This window comes from Erinaceus europaeus, unplaced genomic scaffold, assembly GCF_950295315.1.
Source record: "Erinaceus europaeus unplaced genomic scaffold, mEriEur2.1 scaffold_532, whole genome shotgun sequence".
In the NCBI taxonomy this organism is placed as follows: domain Eukaryota; kingdom Metazoa; phylum Chordata; class Mammalia; order Eulipotyphla; family Erinaceidae; genus Erinaceus; species Erinaceus europaeus.
In genome coordinates, this window is record NW_026647991.1 from 61,673 (window position 1) to 83,354 (window position 21,682).

General features: G+C 48.3%; 1 protein-coding gene across 1 annotated transcript; it reads right to left on the reverse strand.

Moving 5' to 3' along the window:
* Nucleotides 1–21,502, reverse strand: LOC103126656 (adhesion G protein-coupled receptor E2-like; the record flags this gene model as incomplete). Its single annotated transcript, XM_060184593.1, has 16 exons — nt 1–726; nt 1,129–1,239; nt 1,324–1,492; nt 3,175–3,266; nt 3,688–3,754; nt 5,256–5,491; nt 5,762–5,959; nt 10,109–10,288; nt 10,485–10,699; nt 10,874–10,981; nt 11,805–11,982; nt 14,451–14,528; nt 14,879–14,925; nt 18,337–18,480; nt 19,717–19,860; nt 21,359–21,502. Coding segments are annotated over 16 exons (2,162 nt in total), but the record flags the coding sequence as incomplete, so codon positions are not given.
* Between the last annotated feature and the right edge of the window lie 180 nt (nt 21,503–21,682).

The window sequence follows — 21,682 nt, forward strand, 5'->3', positions numbered from 1 at the left end:
TTGAGTCACAGGGTCCTGATTTTATTCCAAAGGAGAAATTTTACATGTGCAAATCTGTATGAAATCAGGAATTGGATCGCTCTTGGTCCACGTGCAACCAACCAGTTGGGAAATTTTAAATATTCCGAATGAATAAGTCAGTAAGACTTTAGAAACAGAAGTGCGGAGTTGAGATGCGTAGATAGAAAGAACAACTTTGCCAGTTTCCCTGTCACGGAGGTATCTCCTACATGCCAATTTTGCGGCTCCTTCTACTTGCAGAATTTTCTAGAATTTTTCAGTTTGACCTTCAATTTGCACAAGCAAAGCCAAGAAAATCATACACAGAGATTTGACTCAACTAAAAGTGCTATCTTCTCATGCTAGTTTGTGGATGCCTTGTGAAATCACCTTTCTTGCTTGTGGATCCTCAACTTGAGGAAGAATGTTCTAGAAAAAAGTAATTTCTAGTGAGCATTAAGTTGAAACTCCCTGGCTCTGTTGGAAGTGAAGGAAGTAGGCTAACACAGAAAAATCCATGTTCTCCAGCAATGGGGAGTCGGCATTTCCTTGTATACTTTCTCCCATTTGGGCACTATGAAGAGTTCCTTCTAGTACAACTGAAACTTTTCCATCCTTTTCACAAAACAAACAAAAAATTCACAGCTCAGCAGTTTTCAGTCTGATTTCCTCCCCTCATTTTCGAGGAGGCAATATCATCTGGGTAGACCATTCATCACAATTCTCCTGGGAAGGAAGATACACAAAGAATAAATACCACGTCAGAAAAATCACTCTGAAAATAACAATATACTGACAAAAAGAAGAAGAAGAAAAAGAGGAGGAAGAGGAAGAAGAAGAGGAAAAGAGAGAACTGGACCTGGGAGAAAAAGGGGGAAATTCTGTCCAAATATGGACAGATAGTTGCAGAGGTGTCGACGGTTAAGCCATGTCTGCAGCCTTGGGGGAACCCTGATGGTCTGCAATGGAGGGACTAGGGATCAGCACTCTGGCGGTGAGAACAGTGTAGAATTAGACCCCTGTGGACATGTTACTTTGTAAATCAATATTAAATCACGAGTAAGATTAAAATAAATAAATAAAAGTCAAGGGGGGAAAATAAGTTATTGAGACAGTGTGTGGTCCTACCATGCTGGGTCTGGGGTCATCAGACATGGCCCTGCTGGAGAGAGTGTACTTCTCAGACTCAGCTTTGGCTTTCTGGACTCCTCGGAACCATTTCCCATACTGCTCCCGCACCTGCAGAGTAGGGCAGGCCCTGGGTCAGCTCATCAGAGGGGACAATGGCAGGAGTCCCACCGGGGGAAAGTGTGACAGTGGTACCTGCTGATTGAGAAGGCAGTAGACCAGGAAGATGAAGACACCCTGCAGGGTGTTGACGATGGTGAAGAGATAGGCCAGGAGCTTGGTGGCGGGACCCACCTGCAGGAGGCCCAGACACCAGGTGCAGCCCAGGATGACGAGTTGGGCCGTGGCCTTGAATGTCAGCATCCTGGGTGGAGGAAGAGAGAGAGACAGAGAGAGAGAGATGATGGGACACAGTCTTTTGGTGGTGGAAATGGTGTTTATGTACACTCCTATTAAAGTGTAGTCAATCACTATTCAACTAATATGAGAGGGGAAAAATTGATCATATGTCTAGAACTTTTTAAAACACAGTCTTTTTAATACATAGGCTGAGTCTTTGATATGTTGACTCTCTCAAAAGCCTAGACCAGGGATAATAGAAGCAACCGGTGGCACCACTATATACAAGATGCTGGGTATTATACATTAAACCCTAACAAAGGGACTTTTCAAAGTTAACCCAATTACCAAATAATGTGATGATAACAATAACTATCCATTGTCTTCTTGAACCCTAAGACAGCAAGAACCTCACATTTCCACTATAGAGCCTATATTTCCCCTAGTCCTGGAACCTTAGTGTGGGGCCCACTTTCCTGCATGCTTCTGTCAGTTCATATCAAATAATATTGCATCCACCGATCCCAACCTAATCAATGCAACGAGTGCCACCCCAGCATGCTTCACTTCAGACGGTGTCCAGACTTCAGGTGTGGAATGACAAGCCTTCAGCTTCATCACTTGGGTGAGACCTTTCTTTTCATAGTATTCTCTAAGTCCATTCCAGGTGATCCACTCCCCAATAAAGTCCCCAAACCTAGATAGAGTCCAGGTCCCCTGAGATAGAGCATATGTTCACAGGTGTCCATAAACCAGGGAAAAATATATACCTGAAAGCAGAAGTACACAAGAGTCTGCAGGAAATACCCCCCAACACTTCATCTGCACTATTCCAGACTTCAGGTGAAACAATTTGTTTGGCTTTGTATGTTAATTCTCTTTTCAGCCACCAGGTTCTGGATGCCAGCATGATGCCGGCCAGGCTTCCCTGGACTGAAGACCCCACCAATGTGTCCTGGAGCTCCGCTTCCCCAGAGCCCTACCCCACTAGGGAAAGAGAGAGGCAGGCTGGGAGTATGGATCCACCTGTCAATGCCCATGGTCAGCGAGGAAGCAATTACAGAAGCCAGACCTTCCACCTTCTGCAACCCACAACAACCCTGGGTCCATACTCCCAGAGGGATAGAGAATGGGAAAGCTATCAGGGGAGGGGATGGAATACGGAGATTGGGTGGTGGGAATTGTGTGGAGTTGTACCCCTCCTATCCTATGGTTTTGTTAATGTCTCCTTTCTTAAATAAAAAAAGGAGTAATTTTAAAAAGACAGTCAGGAGCATGGTCTGAGACTCAACAACAAATTTTCTTACCTGAGCTGGGTTTCAGAAATTTTATTTATTTAATACTGGATAGAGACAAAGAGAAATTGAGAGGTGAGAGAGAGAGAAAGAGAGAGAGAAAGAGAGGCATCTGCAGGCCTGCTTCACTGCTCATGAAACTTCCCCACTGCAGGTGAGACCAGGGACTTGAACCTGGGTCCTTGAGCACTGTTACATGAGTGTTTAATTACATGTGCCACCACCCAGCCCCCCTAGAGTTGGTTTTTTTTTTTTTTTTTTTTTTTTTACGTCTCTGCTCCAGTTTCCTTAGAGTCCTTGAGTGTGACACAAGGAAAGGGACCTTTAGGGCCTTGTTCTTAGGTCATGATTTGTGTTGAGAGTATCATGTGTAACCCCACACACAAACACACACACACACAGTCCATCTCACCTCGTGTTCTGGATGGTGGACACATCACTGTTGAGGGAGGAGAGCTTGCTTCTCACAATCCAGAAGGTCAGAAGGAAAAGCGTCAAATTCATCTGCAGAGACCCCACAAAGTACACTGAGTGGATCCGCCATGTGCTCAGACCCCTCCCTAACTCATCCGACTCCCAATGCAGCTGGTGGGGAAGCTGTTGTATTTCTCAGAAATTCTCAAAATCCTGACCTGACTCTTGGTCACTCGGGGAGGGCCTCTTTGTGTTTTGTAACTTGACTGATCAAGCCTTTCCCACTTTGTCTGCTATGTCCATGTCTTAGCATTATTGTTTCTATATTGGTAGGCGCTCTTCAGTCTTGGATGTTAATTCAACATTCTGGCATTCCAGAATGCCCCCCCCCCCCGAGACCTAGGCAGATTGGTGTGATCACTTAACTTTTCCTGTTACCCTCCATCTGCACTAGCTCTTTAAAGTGTCCTTAGCTGGGCTGGAAGGATGCTTTGATGTCATCATTACTCACAAAGACTGTGACACCGATGGGGCCTAGGAAGGCCCATATCAACTGTCCCCCTGTGTGAAGCCAGCATCTAAGAGCAACAGAAAGAAATCCGATATCTGGTAACCTTCACAAAAAAGTCAGTAAACAAGCATAAACCTGACTCACCAGTGCTTACTCCTGTCTTTTTAAAAAATTTTTATTATCTTTATTTGTTTATTGGACAGAGACAGCCAGACATTGAGAGGGGAGGGAGGGATAGAGACGGAGAGAGACAGAGAGACATCTGTAGCCCTGCTTCATCACTTTAGCTTCTAGTCTACTGAATAAATTTCCAAGCGTCTCTCCTGTGTCGAGATATGTAGTTGAGCTCATGATTAACCTAGACACTGAAGATCCAAGTTAGTTGTCTGTTAAAAATGATGTACGCCCAACAAAATAAGAAATGCTAGGTGTTGGGGAGGTTGTGGAGAAAGGGGAACTCAGCTTCACTGCTGCTAGGAATGCATACTAGTGCAGTCCCTTTGGAAGACCATGTATGGAGAGCCCTTAAACAAACAAAAATTGAGTTACTTTATGATCCAACAATCCCACTCTTAGGCCTTTATCCAGCGGGCACTACTCAAACACTGATTAGAAGAGACAGATGCACTCCTATGTTAACAGCTGTATTATTCGCAACAGGCAAAGAGTGGATGCAGCCTAGATGTCCATCATCAATAACAGGACAAAGAACTATAGACTGCCAACTTACAATCCTGTAACAAACTATTAGTAACAAATAAAAAATTTAAGGATGTATGTTTCTTCAATCCTACAGGAGATGCTTATCACTGAGGAGGGTTTTCTGAAGGAATAGGCTGTGTCTAAGCTGAGATATGAAGGGTTAGTAAGTATAAATAAGATTTTAAAATAAGAAGAGAGTGAGGGGAAAGAGGTGAATAATAAGGCTGCCATAGAATTGAGGCAGAGACTGTGTGAATTTAAAAAGCTGATCCTTATGACAACATAAATGTCCAAATGACCACGGATCAATCATTGAGAATTAAGTCTTAACCGGTCTCACTGATTTCTCTGTCTAAACTGGAACTTGGTCACACTGAGAGCAATCATGAATGACGTGGGAAGGATGATGGCTGTGGACAGGTTGAGTGATTTTATAAAGCCTGGATTCATCCAGAAGAATCAAAGAGATTGCTGCTAAGACAATCTACAAACTTGAGGTTGTGTGTGACATGGGGCTGCCATCTTGGATTTGAGAGACTCTGTATTTGAACCATGATTCCATTTATTTGTTACACATCTTCTAGGTCAGGTTTTGTCTTACAGGGACAGAATTGATAACTACTTTCATTATATATTAATCTACAACTTGTAATCAGCCATTCATATGACACTCTGTGGTAATGATTCATTGTAATAATCAACTGAGAGAATCAAAATATATGATAATCAACCAACTATATAATTAACTCTAAGTTAATTACATCGCCCAATGTATAAACAGCCTCTCAGTGAGCACATTTTTCCACGTTGAAGAATTCTTAGTGGGGTCAAATGGGGAAGGTAAGGACACTGGGTGCTGCACTTACCTGTCAGGGGTCCCATACAGGTGAGGCCTGGAGGCTGCAGACACCCCCACGATCACAGCAGGGACCCCATAGCCCACGGGGAACATGAACTTCTTCATGGCCCTGTTCACACTGGAGTAGTTGACCACCATCAGGTTCCGGGCCGTGAGGAAGAGATTCAGGCCTTCTAGAAGCATCCAGGTGAAGGCAGCCAGGTAGAGGTAGTGTAAGGCCCCCGCGATGATGGCACACAGCACCTGGGGGAGGAGAGAGGGGCCACTGGGAGGGATGTCAGGGTGAATGTATCTTTTGTATCTGGACATTGAGGACATCTCTGATGGACAGGAAGGAGTTGTCAAGAGAGCCTTGGTCTTCTAGTTGTGTTGGCCAACATGAAGTTGACCATTCAACTCTGGCTCCCCTGGACCCAGGGTGTTGCTTAAAGGGATCCGGTGGAGTATGGCCCCGGGAGTTAGTTCAGCCGCCCTGGGGGAGGCCGTGGGTCCCCAAGACATCATGGTAGTTACCCGGATCTCGGTTCTGTCGATGGCTGTGAGGAAGAGCAGGTGGGCCAGGGAGAGGCAGAGTGAGAGCTGCAGGTGGATGGAAGTGCTGGTGTTCTGGATGGCTTTGCACAGCAGGAAGGTGAGGGCAGCCAGGAGGAGGCAGAGCAGAGAGAGACTCAGCCCCACGTAGGTGATGACATCCAGGACGAAGTCTTCCTCCTGGGTCCCAGGAGAGAACGAGGAGATCATCGTCTCACACCTTGTCTCTGGGACAATGACCCTGCCACTGTCTGACTTCCCTTTTAGATACAGCAGACTCAGGAGAGAATGGACAAGGCCCAGGCATTTCCTGGCACCTGTGTAAGTCCCTCCAGGTCGAGCCAGTGAGGATTGTGTTAGGAAGTTTAAGGTGATGACTTCAGACCAGAGGATGGAGACACAGGAGAAGAGTCTGTACTCAAGATCTCTCAAGAGAGGTTTCTTTTCCTTTTGACTTTTGGGCAGGGTTTGACTCTTTCTTTAATTCAATCAGAGAGGGTTAATGGTTTATAGTATAGTCATTTTTTATTAGCGATTTAACAATGATTGGCAATATTGTGGGATAAGAGGGTTACAATTTCACACAGCTCCCACCACCAGAGTTCCCTGTCCCATTCCCTCTACTGGAAGCTTCCCTGTTCTTTATACCTCTGGGATCATGGACCAAAGATCTTTACGGGGAGCTCTGGCTTCTGTCACTGCTTTTCCACAGGACAGTGGTGTTGGCAGATGGATCCACACCCCCAGCCTGTGTCTGTCTGTCCCTAGTGGAGCAGGGTTCTGGGGAGGGGAGGTTCCAGGACACATGGGTGAGGGCATCTGCCCAGAAAAGTCAGGTTGGTGTCACGGTAGCATCTGCAACTTGGTGGCTGAACAGCATTAAGATATAAAGCAAAACAAACTTTTTAATAATCAGAAACCTAAAGGCAAGAATAGAGCAGATGAGAGACTTGGAGGCTTCATGTTGGAAGAAGCTAGGAAGTCTATTTTAGGTCTATTCCAAGAGGCCTATACCTTTCCGAGTGTTTGCCTGAGCCCGACAGCTAGCATTCCAGTTGGGTAAAGGTGTTGTCTGGGAAGATGGTGTCAGAGTTGGGAATAGAACTAGACAGCTGGATCAGAGTCAAGAGCAGCTCCCAATATGGGAAAAGTGTACAAATACCATTCACTGTAAACCCACTGATGTGACCCAGGGCCAGCGTCAGTTCATATCTAGCAGAAGAATCTGTGTGAACTCTGCACTGTGAGTCTGAGCTCACAGCCCATGGTCACAGTATATATATATATATATATTTGTATCCAGGGTTATCTCTTGGGCTCTGTGTCTGCACGAAAAATCCACTGCTCCTGCAGTCATTTTTTTATTATTGTTTTGATAGGACAGAGAGAAATTGAGAGAAGAGGGGAAGATAAAAACCAGCAGCCCTGCTTCACTGCTTGTGAAATGACCCCTCCCTGTAGGTGGGGAGCCAGGGGCTCGAACCAGGATCCTTGTGGGAGTCTTCACGCTTCATACTATGTGCAAGGAAATGTGGACAAAACCATAGGCTAAGAGGGGGACAACTCCACACAGTTCCCACCACCACAACTCCGTATCCCAGCCTCTCCCCTCCTCTTGACTGATGTCCAGGAGACACACCAGACCTCCAGTGTCCCTTTATCCTTTCCCTGTCCCTCCTTCCTCAGAGTCCTTTGCTTTGGTGCCAGGTGTCACCCCTCCAAGTCCAAGTTTGACCTTATGACCTTCCTCACTGTCCTTTATTCTTAAATTCCACCTGTAAATGAGATCATTCGGTGTTGGCCTCTCTCTCTCTCTCTCTCTCTCTTTCTTGTCTTACTCTTGTCTTACTCTGCCATCAAAAAGATGCTTCTTGGCCCTTTGGGACAAAGTGCATGAAACTGAAGGTGATGATGTTTAGCAAAATAAGTAAAGAAATGAAAGACAACTACCAGATGGTTTCACTCAGATATGGAAGGAAGGAAGAAAGGAGGAAGGGACGGAGGGAGGAAGGAAAGAAAGAAAGAAGGGAAAACAGAAACAAACTGTCTCGAAGACTTTGTGAGAACCCTGATGATTATCATTGGGAGGGTGGGGGCCACAGAGCTTTGGGGGTGTGTGTGGTGTGGAACTACACCATGTAATCTTAGGATCTGGCAAAGCTCTATCAATCGCGAATTTTAAAAATCACCTGAAGAAAAGAAGAACTAGATCCTTGATGGAAGAGACTACAACCACCAAGTTATGATGCTAACGACTGCTCAGGTTGCATCTTTCCTTTGGCTCAATTGGGAAGTCATCTGAAATTCTCTATGAGGGTGAAAATTTAAAAAAAGATGATGATGGCGAATGAGACGGAGAAGAAAAGAAGGAAGAGGGAGAAGGAAGAAGAGGAAGAGGTGGAAGAGGAGATGGAGGAGGAGGACAAGGAGAAGAAGGAAGAAGAAGGGGAGTCGGGCGGTAGCGCAGCGGGTTTAGCGCAGGTGGTGCAAAGCACAAGGACCGGCATGAGGATCCCGGTTGGAGCCCCCGGCTCCCCACCTGCAGGGGAGTCGCTTCCCAGGCGGTGAAGCAGGTCTGCAGGTGTCTGTCTTTCTCTCCCCCTCTCTGTCTTCCCCTCCTCTCTCCATGTCTCTCTGTCCTAGCCAACAACGACAGCAATAACAACAAGAATAATAACCACAACAATAAAACAACAAGGGCAACAAAAGGGAATAAATAAATATTTTAAAAAGCAATTTAAAAAAAGGAGGAGGAGGAAGTGGAGAATCATGAGAAGGAGGAAGAAAAGCAATATGGCAGAGCGATGATAACTTGGTTAGAACACAAGTTACCGTGTGCAATGACCCGGGTTCAAGTCTCTGGTCCCCACCTGCAGGAAGGGGAAGCTTCATGATCAGTGGACTAGTGCTACTGGTGTGTATCTGTCTCTCTCCCTCTCTGTCTCCCCCTTCCCTCTCAATTTCTCTCTGTTCTATCACACACGAGAGCAATGAAATAAAGTACCTAAAAAGGAGGAGGAGAAGGGGGGAAGCGCCAGGGGAGGGAGGAGCTTTGAAAGTACAGGCAGAAGATAGGCATCAGATCCGGTAAGCCACGCGCCTTTTAGAGTCATTTTGTTGTGGAAATGGGGGAGGAGAGGGGCGTATGGTTTCTGAGACGCTGTGGTCACTTGTGTGCATTGCATGTCCCCCCTCTTAGCAGGAAGTGTCTGCCCGGCACACCCGCACCCCTCCTCTGCTGCAGGAGGCATACAGTTTTTACTTTGCGACATGTCAGCAGTTGGAACAACGTTCCTCCGTCAAATATTGAAAATGCCTGCAGCCTAGAAGGTTCCAGATGGGACCATGGACTGCGAGCTCAGACTGGCAGGGACCCAGAGGCCACACAGGCTCCTGTGCTGGATGTGAACAGACACAGGCCCTGGGGCAGATGGATGGGGGTTACAGTGAATGGTGTTTATACCCTTTCCTCTTATCTGAGAGCTGCTCTCTGCTCTGACCCCGCTGTCTAGGCCTGTTCCCAACTCTGATACCATCTCCCCAGACAACACCTTTAGCCCACCTGCATGTTAGCTGTGGGACTCAGGCAAAAATTAGTAAAGTCATGGAACAGACCCTTGGAACAGATCTAAAATAGACTTCCTACTCGAAGACCCCTAATCTCATCTGCTCTATTCTTACCTTTGGGTTCCTGATTATTAAACAATTTGTTCTGCTCTACATCTTAATATTTTTCAGCCACCAAGATGCAGACCCTAGCATGACGCCACCCTGACCTCCCTGGGCAGATGCCCTCACCCGTGTGTCCTGGAGCCTCCCCTCCCCAGACCCCTGCCCCACTAGGGACAGACAGACACAGGCTGGGGGTGTGGAGCCACCTGCCAACACCCATGTCCAGCGGAGAAGCAATGACAGAAGCCAGAACTCCCACCTTCTGCTCCCCATAGAGAATTTGGGTCCAGACTCCCAGAGGGATAAAGAACAGGGAAGCTTCCAATGGAGGGGATGGGACAGGGAATCTGGTGGTGGGAGCTGTGTGGAATTATACCCCTGTTATCCTACGGTCTTGTCAATCATTATTAAATAAGAATGATAAAGGAAAAATAATAATAAAGACTAGGGAAGCTTCCAGTGGAGGGGATGGGACACGGAACTCTGGTGCTGGGAACTGTGTGGGATTGTACCCCTGTGACCTTATAATCTTGTTAGTCATCATTAAATCATTAAGAAAAAAATTGTGTGTTTGTGTGTGTGTGTGTGTGTGTGCACGCGCACGTGTGTTCGTACCGCAGCCATAGACAGCACACATGTTCTCTCTTGGGTCCTCACCTGTGCACTGAGGAACAGCATGAGCACAGCAAAACTGCTGAGGTGGGTGCACTGGCAGGTGGTGACGTTGGCAGCTCTGTTCACCGTCCTGCACCCAGTGGTACCCCAGTGACCAGATCCATTCTGTTCACGCTCCCAGAAGACACAGAGCGCTTTGTGCCCCGGCTCAAGGTGCTTTAACTACAGGAACAGAAAAGACAATGGAGGGAGCTGGTGATTCTTGGGGGTCATGAGACATGCTGGTCTGAGGCTGAATTTGAAATGATTTCTGGGGAAATGGTACAACCATTGGGATTTCTCTCTCTCTCTCTCTCTCTCTCTCTCTCTTCCTCTCTCTCTCACACACACACACACACACAGAGCCAACAGAACTCACGTGCTTGAAGATGAAGGTGACAGGAGAGCTGAGGTTCTGGGTATCACTGCTGCTCACGAAGGCGGTGCTGACCTCTGACAGGACACCGACTCCCTGCAACTTGACCCCCTGCGCCATATTCAGAAGCGACTCCATGTCGGGGTCCAGGACCAGGGGGGCTTTATCCATCAGCTCCCCCATCTTCGGATTGGACACGAAGCCCGCCACGAAAGGACCTGCATGAGGAAGCCGACACAAGTATCACAATATGCCCAGTGAACTCTTTCTTCCCCGAGGAGTCTCACCCTGCCCCCAGGCTTCCTTTCAACTCGATATTTCCATCTGCCATAGCCATGGGCTTCATATCCCACCTTGAACTCTCAGTGGCTGCTTCCCATCCCAGCCCTCACCCGAGTCACTGGATCCAGGCACCGCCTCCCAGCTCAGAAACATCTGCGTTTCATTCTGAGTCAAGTTGACAAATCCGAGCCTTTGTTCACACACCTCCACGGAGAATTCTTGAGTTGAGGAAGTCACGGAAGAGAGTTAGACTTGGAATTGTGTTATCACTCATCACAGAATACCATTAAGATGTACACTACTTAGACGCCCTCACCCATGTGTCCTGGAGCCTCCCCTCCCCAGAGCCCTGCCCCACTAGGGACAGACAGACACAGGCTGGGGGTGTGGAGCCACCTGCCAACACCCATGTCCAGCGGAGAAGCAATGACAGAAGCCACAACTCCCACCTTCTGCTCCCCATAAAGAATTTGGGTCCATGCTCCCAGAGGCATAAAGAACAGGGAAGCTTCCACTGGAGGGGAGGGGACAGGGAATCTGGTGGTGGGAGCTGTGTGGAATTGTATCCCTGTTATCTTACAGTCTGGTTCATCATTATTAAATCACTAGTAAAAAAAATTAAATAATAAAATATTAATTAATGCTTGTGAAAAAGAAGAGAGAGAAAGACATGAAGGAAAGGAGGAAGGAAGCAGAAGGAGAGATACCACAGCACTGCTCCACTACCCTCGTGCTGTCCATTGTGCTTTCTTGTGAGAAAGCTAGGGTTCAAATCCAGGGGTCCCCGAAAATGTAAGGTCCATGTCTACCAGACAGACCAACTCTGTTTCTCCTCTCTTTCTTTCTGTTTTTATTTAATTTCATTGAAGTGACGTTGTTTTGTGGTGTTGTGTGAACTGGGGTGGGTGGAGGTCACTTTTATTTTTTCACTTGGTGTGAGCGAGATGACTCAGGCTGAAATAAGAGTCGATCCCTGGACGGGAGTGGGGTTAGTGGAGGACTGAGGTGGGGGGACCGGCAGAGAGCAGACCAGCCACCCACCTGCGCCTGAAGGTGAACCCAAGGTCAGTGGTCCATCTTGCAGGGCCCTGCTCAGCCCCCTCAGGATGCTCTCCAGGTTAGCCAGCAGGTAAGAGACCTCCAAGTACTGCTGCGGAAGGGGCAGAGTTACCAAGTTCCCAGGGTTGGCTAGCAACTCATCCACGTCCTGTAAAAGGGACTGGGAGGGGCGAGGGCAGAGACAAACAGAGTCAAGGGGGCGGGCGGGGGCACTGAGTTAAGTGCACAGAGTACAACACACAAGGGCTCACGCAGGCGTGACTTGGAAAGGAGAAGATCAGATCATAGGAAATAAAAATGGGCAAATATATATATATATATATACACAGAACAGATAGTCCTAGATTTAATAGCTGACCCTATCGCACCCTTGGGAGAACTGCCGTAGCTTCCAATGGAGGGATTGGGGATTCCAAACTCCGGTGGTGGGAACGGTGTGGAGTTGGAGCCCTTCGGTGTTGTAATTTTGTAAATCAAGATTAAATGACTAATATAAAATTAAAGAGGAAGGAAGGAAGGAAGGAAGGAAGGAAGGAAGGAAGGAAGGAAAAAGAAAGAAAGAAAAAAGTCCCTTCACTTCTCATGAGAGAAATGCACTGAGCTCCCATCTCACACCTGAGAGAAGGGCTTCTTCCATCAGCCGACTGGGAAAGGACAGGTGAGGATGGTTGTGGGGGGAAAGGGAATTCTGCTGCGCTGCTGGTGGGAATGCGGACGGGGGCAGCCCCTCTGGAGACTGTGTGCCCGGTCCTTAAACAAATCAACACGGAGTCGCCTTATGAGCCCGCGGTCCCACCCTTGGGCGTGCATCCAGTGGACGCTCAGTGCTAATTAGAAGGGACACACGCTGCCCTGTGCCCACAGCTGCGTTATTCCCAACAGCCAGAGAGTGGAGGCCGCCCCGATGCCCATCCACAGATGACTGGACAAAGAAGGGATGGGATAAGGGCTGGGGAGACAACATAATGGTTCTGCAAAAGACTCTCATATTTGAAGCTCCAAGGTCCTAAGTTCAATCCCCAGCACCATCATAAACCAAAGCTGAGTAGTTCTCTTCTCTCTCTCTTTTTATCTCTCTCTCTTCTGCCTTTCTCTTTGTATCATTTGAATAAAATAAATAGAATATTTTTAAAAGGAAGTTATAGGATATATATATATATGTGTGTGTGTGTGTGTATATATATATATATATATATATATATATATATTCCATGGAATACAACTCTGCAGTCAAAAAAGATGATATTGGAGCCGGCCGGTGGTACACCTGGTGAGCACACATGTTACAGCACACAAGGACCTGGGTTCAAGCCCCCGGTCCCCACCTGCAGTGGGAAAGCTTTGAGAGTGGTGAAGCAGGGCTGCAGGTGTCTCTCTGTCTCTCTCCTTCTCTATCATCCACTTCCCTCTGGATTTCTGGCTGTCTCTGGATAAATAAAGATAATAAATTAAAAAAAAAAAAAAGACAGTGTGTCCTTTGAGACAAAATGGCTGGAACTAGAGGTGATGACAAAGTAGTGAAATAAATAAAAAGATGAAATCCAACTACCACGTGGTTTCACTCAGATGAGAAATCTAGAGAACTGATACATGTGTACTTCAAAACAAAATAAAATAAAATAAAGTAGCAAGCAAACGGCCTCTAAGATTTTGAGAGAAATTGTGGCGGTGGTGGCTGGGAGGGTGGAGACACGGAATGGTGGTGGTGTGTGCGGTGTGGAGCTAGACATTGATAGCTTACAAGTCTGCAGCCTATTACTGATCACAAATAAACAAACAAACAAATAAACAAAAACATAAAAGACAAAAAAAAGAATATGGCCGGGACCAGGGAGGTACAGCTGATCCCAAGACATTTCACCTTCATGTGGAATCTTGGTAAATAAAGATTTGTCCTTCAAATGACCTCACCCGTGTGTCCTGGAACCTCCCCTCCCCAGAGCCCTGCCCCACTAGGGACAGACAGACACAGGCTGGACACCCATGTCCAGCGGAGAAGCCATGACAGAAGCCAGACCTCCCACCTTCTGCTCCCCATAAAGAATTTGGGTCCAGACTCCCAGAGGGGGGAAGATGCCCAGAGGGCTCTGAACCCCAACTCCATCAGGACCAGGAGAGAGAAGAGGAAAAAGAAGGGACACTCGGACGGAGTCACAGGTGGAGTGTGACTGAGAAGGGGAGAGAAGGCAGGAGCACAGGGGGGAAATGGGCGAATAAATATCAATGTAGATAGTTGTAGAAATACTGGTCAGCCCATGACTACAACCTCAGGAGAACAGCTGTAGCTTCCACTGGAGGGAAAAGGGACACAGAACTCCGGTGGTGGGAACGGTGATTTTGTCAATCAACATTAAATCACTAATAGAATTAAGAATAAGAATAAGAATAAAAGATTTCTCTTTCATGCAAGAGACCGGTATAGAGTCTGGGGTCTTCTGCAGAGCTGGACAGAAGTGAATCTATTCAAATTATTTCAGTTATGTCAGCCAAGTCCAGGAACATTGGGTGCCCGATGCCATATGTGTCTATCCTTCCCACCCCACCTGGGAGGGAGACGTGAGGGCTCAGAGAGAGACAACTGTCTCTGGGGCTCCCCCCACACCCCTTCTCTCTGGGTGCTGTCCTCACCTCAATGGTGCTGTTAACACGTGTTGAGCTGAAGTTGATGCTGAGTTTGTAGATTTCGTCATAAAAGTGGGAGACAGCCTTGAGAGAAGGAAAAAGAGAGTCAGAGAGAGAGAGAGAGAGAGAGAGACCCTTCTGGGAGCTGGATGGTGGCACCCCTGGTTGAGCACACATGTCACAATGCACAGGGATCCGGGTTCAAACCCCTAGTTCCCACCTGCAGGAAGGATGGTTCACAAGTGGTGAAGCAGGGCTGCAGGTCTCTCTATGCATTTCTCTCTCTCTCTCTCCCTCCCCTCTCAATTTATCTCTGTCTCTATCCAATAATAAATAAAGAAAAATAATAACTTTAAAATAAGAGAGTCGCTTCTGTGTGGGTAGGTGAGGATGGGGAAATTGGGAGTTCTGGTCCCATCTGAGGTGACACTCACCTGGCTGTGGATATCAGGGGGGTTACTCCAGGGGGGGAAAGAGATCTCTGCAGGAGACAGAAGGGAGATGGGGTGGAGGGGGAGTCATTAAGTGTGACCGAGCCTGTGTATGTGTAGGGACACGTGAGGACAAGATTGTGGGAGTGTTGCCTAGACCCCTAACAGACCCTCTCCCCACCCTCCCTGGTCACCACCATCAGGACCATCAGCACAAGCCCTCCTGTGGCCTCTCCAGGCCCTGTCCTCACTGCAGAGCAGAATGGCAGGGACTCCCCACTCTCTGCAGGGAGGCTGGTCAGCCTGCTCTGCCCCTCAGGGTAGATGGGTCCTGACATGAGAGCAGCCTGGAAGGTTCCAGCTGTGCCCATGGACTGTGAGCTCAGACTGACAGACAGGGACTCAGATGCCACACGGGCTCCTGTGCTGAGTGTGAACAGACACGGGCCCTGGGGCAGGTGAGTGGGGTAAACAGAGAATGGTGTTTATACACTTTCCTCATGTCTGGGAGCTGCTCTCTGCCCTGACCCCTGTCTAGGCCCCTGACCGCTGTCTAGGCCTGTTCCGAACTCTGACACCATCTCCGCAGACAATATTTCTAGTCCACCTGCATGTTAGCTATTGGGCTCGGGCAAACACTTGTAAAGTCATGAGTCCTTAGAAGAAACCTCAAATAGACTCTCTAGCTTCATCCAACACAAAGACCACAAGTCTCATCTGCTATATTCCTACCTTTAGGTTCCTGATCATTAAAAAATTTGTTCTGCTTTATATCTTAATGCTTTTCAGCCACCAAGTTGCAGATGCTACCATGACGCCATCCTGACTTCCCTGGGCAGACACACCCTCACCCATGTGTCCTGGAGCCTCCCCTCCCCAGGGCCCTGCCCCACTAGGGACAGACAGACACAGGCTGGGGGTGTGGGTCCACCTGCTGACACCCATGTCCAGCAGAGAAGCAATGACAGAAGCCAGAACACCCACCTTCTGCTCCCCAAAAGGAATCCTGGTCTAGACTCCCAGAGGGATGAAGACTAGGGAAGCTTCCAATGGAGGGGAGGGGACAGGGAACTCTGGTGGTGGGAACTGTGTGGAGTTGGACCCCTGTGATCTTACAGTCTTGTCAATCATTATTAAATCACTAATTCAAGAAAGAGAGATTGGGGGAGTCCTCAGGGCCACCAGGTACCTTGACATGTGACATTCTCCTGCTGGTTCTGTGAGTTTGGATCAGGCTCCCATCCCCGGGGACAAGTGCAGATATAAGAGCCCAGGGTGTTTTTGCAGCTGGCGGAGTTGGGGCATCTGTGCTGACCATTGCACTCATTCACATCTGGGGACAAAACAAAGAGGAGGTCAGGTCCCCACACCCCCCTGTGCCCCAGTCCTGTGGGCCCCAACCCTCTGCACCTCCACATTCCCAACCTCAGCCCCACCTCCCCAGAGCCCTGCCCCACTAGGGACAGACAGATACAAGCAGGGGGTGTGGGTCCACCTGCCAATACCCATGTCCAGCAGAGAAGCAATGACAGAAGCCAGAACTCCCACCTTCTGCTCCCCATAAAGAATTTGGGTCAGACTTCCAGAGGGATAAAGAACAGGGAAGCTTCCAATGGAGGGAATGGAACAGGGAATCTGGTGGTGGGAACTGTGTGGAATTGTCCCCCTCCTTCAAAGGAACCTCCTGCACTGCTGGTGGGAATATAAAGGGGTCCAATCTCTGTGGAGAACAGTCTGGAGAACTCTCAGAAGGATAGAAATGGACCTACCCTATGACCCTGCAATTCCTCTCCTGGGGACAGATCCTTAGGAACCCAACACACCCATCCAAAAAGATCTGTGTACACATATTTTCCTGGCAGCACAATGTGTAATAGCCAAAACCTGGAAGCAACCCAGGTGTCCAACAACAGATGAGTGGCTGAGAAAGTTGTGGTCTATATACACAATGGAATGCTACTCAGCTATCAAAAATGGTGACTTCGCCGTTTTCAGCCGATCTTGGATGGACCTTGAAAAATTCATGTTACGTGAAATAAGTCAGAAACAGAAGAATGAATATGGGATAATCTCACTCTCAGGCAGAAGCTGAAAAACAAGATCAGAAGAGAAAACACAAGTAGAACCTGAACTGGAATTGGCATATTGCACCAAAGTAAAAGACTCTGGGGTGGGTGGGTGGGTGGGGAGAATACAGGTCCAAGAAGGATGACAGAGGACCTAGTGGGAGTTGTATTTTTATATGGAAAACTGGGAAATGTTATGCATGTACAAACTATTGTATTTACTGTCAAATGGAAAACATTAATGCCCCAATAAAGAAATTTTTTAATGGCAAGAAAAAAAAAAGAATTGTACCCCTCTTATCCTACGGTCTTGTCAATCATTATTAAAAAATAATGATAAAGGAAAAATAGTAATAAAATAAACACTAGGGAATCTTCCAATGGAGGGGATGGGACAGGGAACTCTGGTGGTGGGAACTGTGTAGAGTTGGACCCCTGTGATCTTACAGTCTTGTCAATCATTACTAAATCACTAATTCAAGAAAGAGAAATTGGGGGAGTCCCCAGGGCCACCAGGTACCTTGACATTTGACGTTCTCCTGCTGGTTCTGTGAGTTTGGATCGGGCTCCCAGCCCTGGGGACAAGTGCAGATATAAGAGCCCAGGCTATTTTTGCAGCTGGTGGAGTTGGGGCATCTGTGCTGACCATTGCACTCGTCCACATCTGGGGACAAAACAAAGAGGAGGTCAGGTCCCCACACCCCCTGTGCCCCAGTCCTGTGGGCCCCAACTCTCTGCACCTCCACATTCCCAACCTCAGCCCCACCTCCCCAGAGCCCTGCCCCACTAGGGACAGACAGACACAGGCTGGGAGTGTGGATCCATCTGCCAACACCCACGTCCAGCGGAGAAGCAATGACAGAAGCCACAACTCCCACCTTCTGCTCCCCATAGAGAATTTGGGTCCAGACTCCCAGTGGGATAAAGAACAGGGAAGCAGGGAGTCTGGTGATAGCACAGCGGGTTAAGTGCACATGGCACAAAGCGCAAGGATCGGCTTTAAGGATCCCGGTTCAAGCCCCCGGCTCCCACTTTCAGGGGAGTCGCTTCACAGGCGGTGAAGCAGGTCTGCAGGTGTCTGTCTTTCTCTCCCCCTCTCTGTCTTCCCCTCCTCTCTCCATTTCTGTCTGTCCTATCTAACAACGATGACAGCAATAATTACAACAATAATAACTACAACAATAAAAAGGGCAACAAAGGGAAAATAAATAAATTTTAAGAAAAGAAATAAAAAAAAAAGATAGGGAAGCTTCCCATGGAGGGGAGGAGACACGGAACTCTGGTGGTGGGAACTGTGTGGAGTTGGACCCCTGTGATCTTACAGTCTTGTCAATCATTATTAAATCACTAATTCAAGAAAGAGAGATTGGGGGAGTCCCCAGTGCCACCAGGTACCTTGACATGTGACGTTCTCCTGCTGGTTCTGTGAGTTTGGATCAGGCTCCCATCCCCGGGGACAAGTGCAGATATAAGAGCCCAGGGTGTTTTCGCAGCTGGTGGAGTTGGGGCATTTGTGCTGGCCACTGCACTCGTCCACATCTGGGAACAAAACAAAGAGGAGGTCAGGTCCGCACACCCCCCTGTGCCCCAGTCCTGTGGGCCCCAACCCTCTGCACCTCCACATTCCCAACCTCAGCCTCACCTCCCCAGAGCCCTGCCCCACTAGGGACAGATAGACACAGGCTGGGGGTGTGGATCCACCTGCCAATACCCATGTCCAGCGGAGAAGCAATGACAGAAGCCAGAACTCCCACTTTCTGCTCCCCATAAAGAATCTGGGTCCAGGCTCCCAGAGAAATAAAGAACAGGGAAGCTTCCAATGGAGGGGAGGGGACACGGAGCTCTGCTGGTGGGAACTGTGTGGAATTGGACCCCTCCTTCAAAGGAACCCTCCTGCACTGCTGGTGGGAATGCAAATTGGTCCAACCTCTGTGGAGAACAGTCTGGAGACTCTCAGAAGGCTGCCCTATGGTCCTGCAATTCCTCTCTATATCCTAAGGAACCCAACACACCCCTCCAAAAAGATATGTGTACACATATGTTCTTGGCAGCACAATTTTTAATAGCCAAAGCCTGAAATCAACACAGGTATCCAACCACAGATGTGTTGCTGAGCAAGTTGTGGTCTATATACACAATGGAATACTACTCAGCCTTAAAAAATGGTGACTTCACCGTTTTCAGCCGATCTTGGATGGACCTTGAAAAATTCATGTTAAGTGAAATAAGTCAGAAACCAGAAGGATGAATATGGGATGATCTCACTCTCAGGTGGAAGTTGAAAAACAAGATCAAAAAGAAAACACAATTAGAACCTGAACTGGATTTGGCGTATCGCACCAAAGTAAAAGACTCTGGGGTGGGTGGGTGGGTGGGGAGAATACAGGTCCAAGAAGGATGACAGAGAACCTAGTGGGGGTTGTATTGTTATATGGAAAACTGGGAAATGTTATGCATGTACAAACTATTGTATTTACTGTCAAATGGAAAACATTAATTCCCCAATAAAGAAATTTTTTTAATGGCAAAACAATAAAAGAATTGTACCCCTCTTATCCTACGGTCTTGTCAATCATTATTAAAAAATAATGATAAAGGAATAATAGTAATAAAATAAACACTAGGGAAGCTTCCAATGGAGGGGATGGGACAGGGAACTCTGGTGGTGGGAACTGTGTAGAGTTGGACCCCTGTGAGCTTACAGTCTTGTCAATCATTACTAAATCACTAATTCAAGAAAGAGAAATTGGGGGAGTCCCCAGGGCCACCAGGTACCTTGACATTTGACGTTCTCCTGCTGGTTCTGTGAGTTTGGATCGGGCTCCCAGCCCTGGGGACAAGTGCAGATATAAGAGCCCGGGCTATTTTTGCAGCTGGTGGAGTTGGGGCATCTGTGCTGACCATTGCACTCGTCCACATCTGGGGACAAAACAAAGAGGAGGTCAGGTCCCCACACCCCCTGTGCCCCAGTCCTGTGGGCCCCAACTCTCTGCACCTCCACATTCCCAACCTCAGCCCCACCTCCCCGGAGCCCTGCCCCACTAGGGACAGACAGACACAGGCTGGGAGTGTGGGTCCACCTGCCAACACCCATGTCCAGCAGAGAAGCAATGACAGAAGCCACAACTCCCACCTTCTGCTCCCCATAGAGAATTTGGGTCCAGACTCCCAGAGGGATAAAGAACAGGGAAGCAGGGAGTCTGGTGATAGCACAGCGGGTTAAGTGCACATGGCACAAAGCGCAAGGATTGGCTTTAAGGATCCCGGTTCGAGCCCCCGGCTCCCACTTGCCAGGGTGTCGCTTCCCAGGCGGTGAAGCAGGTCTGCAGGTGTCTGTCTTTCTCTCCCCCCTCTGTCTTCTCCTCCTCTCTCCATTTCTCTCTGTCCTATCCAACAACAACAACAATAACTACAACAATAACTACAACAGCAATTAAAAGGGCAAAAAAAGGGAAAATAAATAAATTTTAAGAAAAGAAAGAAAAAAAAAGATAGGGAAGCTTCCCATGGAGGGGAGGAGACACGGAACTCTGGTGGTGGGAACTGTGTGGAGTTGGACCCCTGTGATCTTGCAGTCTTGTCAATCATTATTCTTCTTCTTCTAGCGTTTGCCCTTCTTCCGTAGCCAGTCAACAGCGTCAGGTTGAGCCTGATGTAAAGTTTCGAGACCTCCTTTGAATCTGGAGAGGTGGCAGTCGTTGACTGTGTGGGTCATAGTCTGTCTGGAGCCGCAGGGGCAGTTCGGGTCGTCTCTGGCTCCCCAGCGATGGAACATAGCGGCGCACCGGCCATGGCCTGTTCGATAGCGATTGAGGAGGGCCCAGTCATAACGTGCTAGGTCAAAGCCAGGTTGACACTTGCAGGGGTCTGTGATGAGGTGTTTGTTCTTGACCTCAGCTGACTGCCAACTCTGTTTCCAAGAGACTGGAACAGAGAAGTTCAGTGTAGGCGTAGGGGACCAGATTGGGTGACGAGACGTCAAGCGTTGGACAGGGTGGGCGAAGATATCCGCGTATATTGGCAGGTCCGGTCGAGCGTAGACGTGGGAAATGAACTTAGATGATGCCGCATCCCGACGAATATCTGGCGGGGCGATGTTGCTAAGAACTGGCAGTCATGGAACCGGGGTGGAACAGATGGTTCCAGAAATTATCCTCATGGAGGAATATAATTTGGAATCGACCAAGTGGACATGGGGGCTACGGAACCATCCTGGGGCACAGTATTCTGCAGTGGAATAGCAGAATGCCAGAGATGATGATCGTAGTGTGGAAGCGCTCGCACCCCATGAGGAGCTGGCCAGTCTTGCAATGACGTTATTCCTCGCACCTACCTTTGCTGCAGTTTTTATGAGATCATTATTAAATCACTAAGTCAAAACAGAGAGATTGGGGGAGTCCCCAGGGTCACCAGGTACCTTGACATGTGACATTCTCCTGCTGGTTCTGTGAGCCTGGAGTGGGCTCCCAGCCCTGGGGACAAGTGCAGATATAAGAGCCTGGGATGTTTTTGCAGCTGGTGGAGTTGGGGCATCTGTGCTGGCCATTGCACTCGTCCACATCTGGGGACAAAACAAGGAGGAAGTCAGGTCCCCACACCCCCCTTTGTCCCAGTCCTGCAGGCCCCAACCCTCTGCACCTCCACATTGCCAACCTCAGCCCCTCAGGGGAGATTCACTCAAGGGAGTTCCCAACCACTGCTGCCTGGGGTTCCCCCAGAAAATTCTTCCTCCTTGGGGGGC